Raw genomic sequence first — 10,604 nt, forward strand, 5'->3', positions numbered from 1 at the left:
TTTCAGGATAAAATACAGCAGTCGCCTGACATTTGTACAAACTGGGACAGTTGCTTCAAAACAGGGCATCAACGAAGAGGCCAGTCTAAAAGAGGCCTGTGACAAAAGACAAAAAAATACATGCATAACAAAATTTGTTACCACGTCCTAGTTAATCTCACCTACACCTACCTTTTTTTTTTTTTTTCTGTGTAATCTTAATCGATAGAAATTATGTCCAGAGCTACAGACATAAGACCCAAGTTGGAATTAAATCATAATTTCCCTGAGTTGTCTAAAGAAGCTACCTTTGCGCGGCTAAACATGGTTTTTGTCCTGTCTTTCCCCCGACACCACCGACAACACCACCACCCCCAGCCCAGCTCAGCCGCCAACGCAAGCAAGAGCGAGAGGCGAGTGGGCCCAGAGAAACGAGAGCAGGCTGGTCACCACCTGTGCCACCTGTGCTCCCATCTCCCATCCACGTAGATATTTGATATCATCGGGCGGATGGTGCAGGGCGTGCTGAAAAAAACTTGCTGACGACTGGGGACGGTAGACGGTGGCAGCAGAGAAGAAGGGTGGTCGTGTCGCTTCAGCTAGCTTTACGGTAGTGATTTGCACGGCATGGTCTAATTTCTCAGGCGTATGTATTGTTTGACAGAAAATCTCTGTTTAACTCAATCTTACTGGATTATATTCTAATGCAGCGGATCGGTGTTATGACAGTCTTTTGGGAAATCGGTAGCTGGTATTGTATTGTACAAAAAAAATGCAATAAAATGGAACAAATTCACTTTTCCAGTTCGCTTTATTTCAGCCCCATGCACCGTAGAAGGAAAAGCTGAGTGCGTGTGTGCATACCATGTTGAAAAGTTTGAAATATTTCAAGGCTTCACACAGATACTTGCTACGCTGGCTTCATCTTAGAGTGTTTAATTACAAACCTCTCCTGCTGTATAACTGGTTATGTGGACTGCTTGTCATTTTCAGATACGAGCCCAAGACCGAGCATTCGCTCAGTCTCTCAATGCTACCTATCACATCAACCAATCCCTCCACTGCCTGTGCACACAGCACGGAAGACGCATTAAGACTGAATTTCTCCACCAGGTCGTCTTGACTCAGTGGCCGCCTCCAGTGGCCATAAAAGGTATCGCACCTGGCTGCGTAACTCTGCCCCTGATCTGTTTCTATCTCCACCTCACAGTACATCTCGTCGAAGCTGGGATGGTTATCCTCGGGGGTCTCCACGTTCACTTTGGACAAGAGCTCCTTCAGAGCCGGTCGGTTGATTTGGGCTTCGCCGAAGGAGGCCACCGTCACTCTGTTGTCCAACAGGGCAGAGCAGGCGTTAAACTGGAATGAGTGCCGGGCCTGGTGCTGTGTGGCAGGCGAGGGACAGTTGATGTACTTGGATGGAGGTACGCGCAGTGTGATGTGCCGGATCTGGCTGAGGTCAAAGTTCCCCACTGTATTTTCAAGCTTTCCGCGGGCTGCCAGAGCGGCCTCCACAACCCAGTGCATCCCCAAATGAGCAGGGATGCGCTTGACGGCCACGTCCTGATCTTCCAGGATCCACTTAAAGCCGCCGGCAGCAGAATCTGCCATCGCTGAAGGACTGTAGTCTTTGTAGTAGACCCCAAACCCGCTGTCCATATCTAGGATGGCTGGATTCCCCTCCAGTCCGATCTGGGCCAGCCGAGCGGCCTCCAGGCCCCTCCGAGCAGCGTTTCCCACGTGGAGAGGTTTGGTCTGTGTGGCGGCATTGGCCAGGGGAGCCCCGGCGGAGGAGGCGGCGATAGCCAGGGCATGACTGCACTGTGCAGGGGAGAGACCCAGGAGCTTGGCCGAGGCTGCAGCACTCCCCATCACCCCAACGACAGTGGGAGGGTGGAATCTGAGAGTGTCGGGAAAGGCGTATAAAGATGACCAAAGCATTAGGATATAGTCAAGTTTGATCATTCATTGTTAAGGCTTTCACCAGCTCTGAACGAGACCATTAGTTAATCAAATAGTTGACAGCTATTATGACAATGAATTAGTCGTTCAAGTCATTTTTTCATTCACTGGTTCCAGCTCCTCAAATGTGAGGATTTGCTGTTCGTCTTATGTGATGATAAACTGAATATCTTTAGGTTTTTAGACTGTTGGTAAGACAAAGCAATTTGAAGGCTTAAGAGGTGGACATGTTATAGACCAGACCAGTAAACTGACAGGTTTTTTTTTTTTCTTGATTAATCAATAATTCATATAATTGTTGGTTGGAGGGCCAGTTCTTATTTGTCTGTTGCGTATTCAATGTTCAGTTTACCCAAATTACGGAAAGAAACCCCTTTTTTGGGGGACGCTGCATCTGGAACTGATCGGTTTTTGTGTCATGCCTTTTTTTTTTTTGAGTGCTTTGAGTACCACAGACTGAAATCCATTGACCACCCCCCTACCTATAAAACCCAAACCATCTCCACTGCTTGATACCACGATGGGGCAGGTGTTGCACCTTATGTGATTGGGCCGAATCAGTCCTTTTCAATGCTCAAACATTTCCAGCGTCCGCTAAATAGCAACTGGACGGAAACACTGGCGCAGAGCTCGCGTGTCAAGTCGTTCTCACCTTTCAGGTATGTTGTACGCCTCTCTGGAGAACCTCATGAGTTTGCCCTGCACCTCGATGCCAACATTAAAGGCCAACAGCAGGTCCAGGCCCGAGGGCCGGCTGGGCAGCGTCTCGGCCAGGGCCAGCAGCGCCGGGAGCACAGCCCCCGAGGGGTGAGTCGCTGGGTGCCACGTGTCGTCGAAGTCCATGGAGTGGACCTGTCGCCAGACAACGCAGCGGTCAAACCAGCGCCACCCAACGCTCGCGCTCTCCGTATTACTGCGGTGCTTTGCGCGTGGCCGGACTTACCGCGACGCCGTGCACGAACGCAGCGTAGGCAGGAGGGAGGGTCGCGCCCGGCTTGCCCCAAACGCCGCTCCTCTCCCCAGAGGTGAACAACTGCAAATGAACATGAGGGTGAGTGCGCGGCGAAACGGGAACAGTGACGGTCAGTAGCTTAGTATGTGAGGTACAGGGGAAAAGGTCTCATGAGGCCAAATAAATAAAAGGATTTGATGATGATCACAGGTTCGCACTGATAAAAAGAGGTCAAATGGATATTTAGTATATTATAGGTTGACAAGTGTTGTTAATAGGTGTTTAGATATTAGTGTAAGCCATCTCTGAGGTGCTTTCAAGCTCTTTAGTTAAATTAAAATGGAAGCTTTCTCATCAGGTGTTACGCCGCCACTCTCGTCCAACAGTCGACTGTACCTGGCTGTACGCGAGAGCCTTGTTGAAGACGGCCGTCGTGGTTCCTAGTAAGCCCACGCCCAGGGTGTCCAGAATCATCCTTTTGCTCCTGTTGATCACAGCGTCCGTCAGCCGAGTGGCGTCGAGCGCATGGATGGCGGCCCCAAAGCTCTCGGTGATGCCCTGGGAGGGTGAAAACGGGGCTAGTCAGTCCAGAAACCCCATCCCCCACAGACCAGGCTACGAGGGACCGCAACCAGCCTGCATGTATTTGCCTCTAAACCCAAAAGTAGTTTCCAAAAGTTTCCTAAACCGAATCACATGAAGTAAAACGCTGGAGAAAAAAAAAATGTAAGAAATGTGTGATTCAAGAAAAATATGTAAGTATGAAAGAAAACAATACCTTGCGTAGCATTGTTGTGGCTCAACAATGTCGTCGAATGACAATGTGTCCAAGTGCAGAGGCATTTTATAGGTAATATGGAGGCTGATCTACCAAATTTCCAAAGTGGCTTAAAACCACAAGGATGAGAAGTAGGAACTTTCACAATGACTGATTGTCGCTTTCGAGTAATTTCTCCTGGGTTGGACTGTTTGGTAGATAGTCAATGTAAAAAAAAAAAACTAAATTGCTTGTGTTTGCTTAGTTTTAATTACATTTAACGTCGGGATACCAAAGAAGTGGTTCAAAACACCCTATGGTGATTGACTTTGAGACGGAAAAGTTATTAAAAAAAGAACGGACCTGAGTGTTCCAAGGAAAATCACAGAAATGAAAAATACAAATCCTGACAGTGATCCCATGCAGTATTATGTGCAGAGTATAATGACAAAGGTGGAAGGAGGACTTTTATTTTAGGTAAAATAACTGATTTGCAGAAAGCAGTCATGCTGTATTTCAAAACCAGTGTCTTTTTGAAATGAGAGACAGTGGAAATTCAGCTTCAGTGGGAAGTTCTGGGCAGGGGAAGTTACATAAGTCTGAAACAAATCACCAGCTAACAATCACATGACAAAACAATGTCTAATTTCAGACAGCTGGCAAACTAACTATTATGAACGGGATATTATTTAACACTAAAAGTGGATATTATTACAATATTTTTGTACAATGGAACAGTCAGTATTTAGCTCAATTTGGTCAAGTGTAAATTCACCCTGCTACAACTTGGATTGGGACAAGTTGGACATTTCAATCATTTGTCAGTTACTTCCTAGCTTTTGATTTCAGCTGCTTTTCAGTACTTTTAGCTCCGCATTTGACCCGTTTATCCATTGCTCTGATCTAATTGCTTCAAAGATTTTCCATTACTTTAAGCCAACTGTTTCAAATGTTTTCTCATTACATATAGCTCACAATTTCAGACGCTTTCCCATTACTTTCACAGTTTCAATTATTTTTCCATTACTTTTAACCAACTGCTCGCTTGCTGACTAGTTTGCACTGGCAGCTTCAACACAAAAATTTAGATGTATTTCTTAATCAAATTACAATTTGTATTTTTTAGTTGAGTTTAGTTGATAGCTTTCTCTAATTTACAAAACATCTGCTGTAGATCTGAATGATCTGCATGCACAAGTATTATTTATTGATTCTTGTGCGCTATACATGTGAAATATGGGGGTGAAATAGGTTAATTTGACTTTACAGCCATTTATATGTTGCACTTTCTTCATTTATGAGCTTCAGGAGCTTTGATAAATGCTTTCGTTATGTGCCTCCTTCCCAGCTGTTTTTGTGATGGTTTTAGTTTGACCTTTAATACCCGCAAGCCCACACATTAACAACATGCGTGTCAATCCGCGAATCAATCACTTTCCAAAAGGTATTTCTCCCTTTTTAACCGACCAGACTGATCATCGCCACAGATCAATACCGACTGGTACTGGTGTGAGGCTGTGTCACCTAATGGTTTACAGCTGTGTAGGCATGTGTACACACACACGCACGTCATGCAGAAGTCAATTTAATGTTCTCCTAAGTAATAAGAACAAGTTTGTCTGTTTTATTAATGCTTGTGTTGTGAGGCCGAATTTGAATTTTAAGCACAGGGACTGAGCATTTTTGTCAGTCCTCATTTCTTCAAAAGGGATGCTTGTATGTTAGAGGCTTAAGACTGTATCTCTCTCTCTGTGTGTGTGTGTGTGAGTGTGTGTGTGTGTGATGTGTAAGCTGCTGGCTGCATTTCCTTCAGAGCTGCAATGGGTGTCACTCTTTCCATATTTTCCAACCGTTTCTCGATTTCAGAGCTTGAAGAACTTAGACCAGCTGTGTGGTTTCTGGTTTTGTGTGTCCCTATGGGATTTTTTTTTTTTTTTTTTTTTTGGGGGGGAGGTCCTTAACATAATTCATTTGATTAATTAAACAATCAATAGAGGGTAGGCTGCATTTATATTTATGACAAACATGGCAGGAAGAAACAAAGGAGAGATAATCAAATGTGGGTGTTTGCCTTAAGTGATGCTCTCTCTCTCTCTCTCTCTTTGTGCGTATGTAAGATGGGGGGCCACGAACCCATATTTTTTTCTGACAAGTCAGTCGTTTAATAGTTAAATGTTAACTTCTCAGTCAACCCGTCACGCACGCGCATTTCACGCTCGCGGTGAGCCCAGGCTTCATAAACAAGCCGCTGCCACATTGTTGTCCAGTGTTTCAACTGATCCCACATCAGTGCAGCGGCTGAGAGAAGATGGCACTGGCCGACGCAGAGCGCGGAGTGAACAGCTGCGGCGACGCGGGCTCCCCGTTTTCCGACATCATCGAGCTGAATGTCGGCGGACAGGTTTACGTTACCAGGCACAAAACTCTGATCGCCGTCCCAGACTCGCTCCTGTGGATGATGTTCAGCAAGAAGTCACCCAAGGAGTTGGCGAGAGACAGCAAAGGGCGCTTCTTCTTGGACAGGGACGGGTTCTTGTTCCGCTACATCCTAGATTATCTCCGAGACCTGAACCTGGTCCTCCCGGACTACTTCCCCGAGAAAAGTCGGCTGCAGAGGGAGGCTGACTTTTTCCAGCTGCGGGACCTTGCCAAACGCCTCAGCCCCCGGGTGAGTAAGGATAATTCAATCAGCGAGGAGATCAGCCAGAGTGACACAGAGGAAGGGGCCCAGCAGTGCGGCTCCTCTGGCGGCATGGAGACTTTACGCACCATGTCGGTCAGCGGGGCCATGCGCTCCCCATCACTGGACTCCAGGAAGTCGGGCTATATCACGATAGGATACCGCGGCTCGTACACCATCGGAAGAGACATCCAAACCGATGCCAAATTCAGGAGAGTGGCGCGCATCACGGTTTGCGGGAAGACCTCCCTGGCCAAAGAAGTGTTCGGCGACACGCTGAATGAGAGCCGAGACCCGGACAGGCCCCCGGAGAGATACACATCCCGGTACTACCTGAAGTACAATTTTCTAGAGCAGGCATTTGACAAGCTGACAGAGGTGGGCTTCCACATGGTGGCCTGCAGCTCCACAGGCACCTGCGCCTACACCAGCAATGATCCAAACGAGGACAAAATCTGGACAAGCTACACTGAATATGTCTTCTGTCGGGAATAACATATAGTATTCATGTCAAGTTGGTGTACATGGACATTTCATAATCTAGAAGGGAATGTCTTTAAAAGTGTTGCATTTGCTGTGTCGAATGCCAATGTTTACCAACTGCAAAATACTGCCCCAATATTCTAAAAATGTGTCTCTGAGCTTAATCGGGGACACGAAATGGCCCCAAAATAGATTCCACACAAAGGTTTTTGACACTAGTCAAGAGAAGACTATCCAATTTGGATGGTCAAAGTGAGCAGGGCGGTTGACACACTAACCCAAAGCACTCTTGCGCGGAAAAGCGCCGACAAAAAGCCATCATCTCCATTTCATAGAACTGCATGACAATGTTTCAGTCATATGTGACTCAGTGCTGTGTGAATTGAGCGGGATCCAAGAGCAGACAAGCAGCAATTAGTATTCAGTGTCATTGTAACTTCTAGGCTTGCTTGATCACATGTTTGGCCAAGTTGTGTATTATCTATTAGCCTCTTATAGCAGTTCTATCACTGACATGATTGTAAGTGTATGTGCTTGCCTGGTAGAGTTGTATTTGTTAACCCTGTTCAGACGAAATAAAATCTTCTACTCTGTTATTCTCAGCCTTTTGCCAATCATCCTATCTTCTCCTTAACATCTGAACAAAGTGTGCAGTGTAACAGAACACTGGCATTCATCTCGCTCCAAGCTTTTTAAATTTTGTTCAGTGGGGAAATCAAAGAGTCAGCCTCAAAGAGAGATGCCCTACCCGGGAACCTCAGCCCGTCATGGCACTGAAGCGGCCGGCTCCACAAAATCTCTTTTAACCCAGAAGGAGCTGCACAGGCAGAATTGAACTGTGTGCGTCAGTAATGTGTCTGTACTTCTCACTGTGTTCTTGACTGACTTACAAAATCCTGACCTTGAACTTTCCTTGGCGCCGGCTTCGTGCTTCACTCTAGTAAACTAACATTTCAAGGCTTTGTATCCGTTTTCTATTCGACTTTGCCCTGTTTATTAAATCACACAAGAAGAAAAACCGCCACCTCTGAACCTAGTTAGCACGTAAATATTGCAGGACGATCCGTTGCCACCTATCCGTTTTGTCACACGAATTCAGCTGCATGCCGTGCAGATGCAAATAGTGCAGCTGTGCACACATGATGTCATTATCACTTCAAGTGTAAATAATGAAAGGGTCCAGCTGCACACAAATATGAGGGTTCAGTCTGCCAGAGACTGTGGATGAATGGAGAGTCGATTGGTGCACCTCTGCTGCAAGAACGGAATTATTTGACTGCCCAGTGGACAGCCAGCCCTGGATTATGCTTTTCTTTCTAAACAAACATGAAAAATGGCCTTACATTCAGAGCCATGGGTGGGATTATAAAACATCAGGGGCTTATAGACCAGAGGCATTGATGTAACCTCTGTAGGGGTCTGGGGACATCCTCCCAGAGGGAACATCTTTGGGTTTCGCATGGTAAATACATCCGTCTGGTTCAATTTGGCTTTAAAAAGTTTGTGTGTGTGTGTGTGTGTGTGGGGGGGGGTTGCTGTCTGGACAGGAATGAAAAATGATCTTTGGGATGGTGATCTCTCTGGGGATCATTGTGGATGCCTTTTTTTCATAGAAGATCATTTTGACATATCACAGTAAGAAAATCGAAATAAATTTAATGATGCCTGAATTCCTTTTAGCTGCCTCAATTTCAGGGCCCTGCATCGGGTCTCACTGTCACGGCTTACGAGGACACATGAATACAACAGAGCCATCATTACTGTGTCGGTAACACCTGTGCTTTTCCTACTACGGAAAGTCAAAGTATCTGGTGTTTAAAAAAAAAAATCCTAAATTGTTAGCTCCTTAAAATGAACGTAAATTAAGTGTGAAGAACAGTTTGGCTCACTTTACATGCACATTAATCGTAGTTCAACAAGTACGTTAAAAATTGACATGGTAGAGCTTTGACTCAGTCTAGAGTTATAGTCCCATTATAACCAAGTAACACCACTATACATTAAGTTTCATAAACAAATGTTTTACACTCTAACTTTGCACTGATGTTGTTGTGCCTAATGGTAGTTTAGTTCCCTGTTACTTGTCTTGAGTCAAGCAAGAGGACTGAGGAAAGCATAACACTTTGCTTGCAGAACCTATATTGGTTCCACTGCCTGCCTCAGTATTTCCAGGAAGCTCAAAATTTACAGTTGGCTTCCACTTCGGTCTCACAACAGAGAAACAACAGATGACACAGGCGGACTCATGGCAGCCCAAATGACTATAGAGGTTTACTGCACATAATCCAGCTGGATGACTGCAAAGAAAGTAGCAGCTGAAGTAACTGAGATGATTCCTCACAGACATCTGTGGTAACATTTGACAGACTCAAATGTATCTGGTCAATAGGCAAGATATTGTCACGCGCCCGCATATATATAGATTATTCTTCGTCGGTTAGGGATGTGCATTAGGAACACCGTGATCTTTTTGCTTTAAATAAATGTGTTATATCGTTGAAAACAAATAATTCTTAGAAATTCGAGACGAAACAATCAGGTTAAACACAAAACGTCTCGGGAAATGCGTCCAAACATATTTTTGTTTCTTCTGGTGTTCTCAGGTCAAGTGAATGATCTTGGGATTTGAATTTGGATGGTGCAATTCTCTCCAATAATAATATTTGAAAATAGGCTCAAGGGCTTATAAAAAATTTCTTTGATTTTTTTTTTATTTTATTTTTTTGTAAATGTAGAAGCACACCAGACAGTAATAATTGCTCTGCTGTTGTTTGTACTAGGATTCACTGGACCACATGCAGGGGAAACACCCTGGAACAGTCGCCTCTTCGTCAAAGATATCAGCCTACAAACAATGACTGACCCACGCCCACATTTACACGTCGTGCAGTATAGAGCTATTTGAGTGAGTCTCCACAACGGATGCGTGTTTGTGGACTGTGGGAGGAAGCCCTCTCGAACAAGTGCAGCAAAGGCTGTCACAAATCGTTCGAGCCGTTGGAGCACATGCACACGCAATCCCTTTGTGCACTTGTAGAAATGAATCCATTTCTGCTAGTTAATAGGGAGCAGGATTTTATACCACTGTAATTTGAATTGAAAGATAAGGAAGCGCAAATTAGAGTCCAATCAGAGTCATGCAATTCAGTTTTACTAGTCTCCACTGTAATTTTATTTTCTATGTATCTTTACATGGTGAATATAAATATAAATTCAGTTGTCTTTTTAGTGTTTAGCTACAGTTCAATTGGTAGCTAGCAGTATCTGGATATCTATAAGCCACAGTATCAAACTGTAAATGCATTGTTTTGACTGTGCATTTCTTGACTAGCCACGATTTGTTTTAAGAATTAGCAGTATCCTTTATTCATTCATAGTTCATACATTCAACGGTAAAAAACAGTAAGACCGATAAAAGTATTACTCACTGCAGCGGAATATTGCATGTTCAAAAGTAAAACTAACAAGCGGAGTACTTCACATGCCGATAATAAAAAAAAACATGTAAAGTTCAACCGATACAGTATTTGACTGCTCTGAATGGAAGATGGAACAAATCAGTTTTTTATTTAAATGAGTTTAACAGTTCATATGACCCATATGATTGTAGTTCGCACTGAATTGTGAGAAGAAATAATGGAGTAATGACAACTGTTATAATAATATACAGTAAATAGGATGATAGAGTAAACACGAATGACAGTTGCTGACATTTACCATAGATTCCCATGACTGTGTTGACTTTCAGTAACATGGAAATGCAATAAGTGGATTGTCAGGTTTTTCACATC

General features: G+C 44.4%; 2 protein-coding genes across 2 annotated transcripts; one reads left to right on the plus strand and one right to left on the minus strand.

Annotated features, from left to right (window-relative positions):
- Positions 1–599: 599 nt before the first annotated feature.
- acod1 (aconitate decarboxylase 1) lies at positions 600–3,705 on the minus strand. Its single transcript, XM_040148666.1, has 5 exons — positions 3,672–3,705; positions 3,290–3,451; positions 2,885–2,974; positions 2,594–2,793; positions 600–1,879 (listed from the first exon to the last, which is right to left on the minus strand). The coding sequence occupies exons 1-5, from the start codon at positions 3,681–3,683 to the stop codon at positions 919–921; spliced, it is 1,425 nt and encodes a 474-aa protein (XP_040004600.1). The 5' UTR covers positions 3,684–3,705; the 3' UTR covers positions 600–918.
- A 1,983-nt stretch (positions 3,706–5,688) lies between these two features.
- On the plus strand, positions 5,689–7,381 carry kctd12.1 (potassium channel tetramerisation domain containing 12.1). The gene has a single exon (XM_040148670.1). It carries the CDS (start codon positions 5,959–5,961, stop codon positions 6,823–6,825), a length of 867 nt encoding a protein of 288 aa, XP_040004604.1. The 5' UTR covers positions 5,689–5,958; the 3' UTR covers positions 6,826–7,381.
- Positions 7,382–10,604: the final 3,223 nt, after the last annotated feature.

This window comes from Xiphias gladius, chromosome 16 (assembly GCF_016859285.1).
Source record: "Xiphias gladius isolate SHS-SW01 ecotype Sanya breed wild chromosome 16, ASM1685928v1, whole genome shotgun sequence".
Classification (NCBI taxonomy): Eukaryota; Metazoa; Chordata; class Actinopteri; order Istiophoriformes; family Xiphiidae; genus Xiphias; species Xiphias gladius.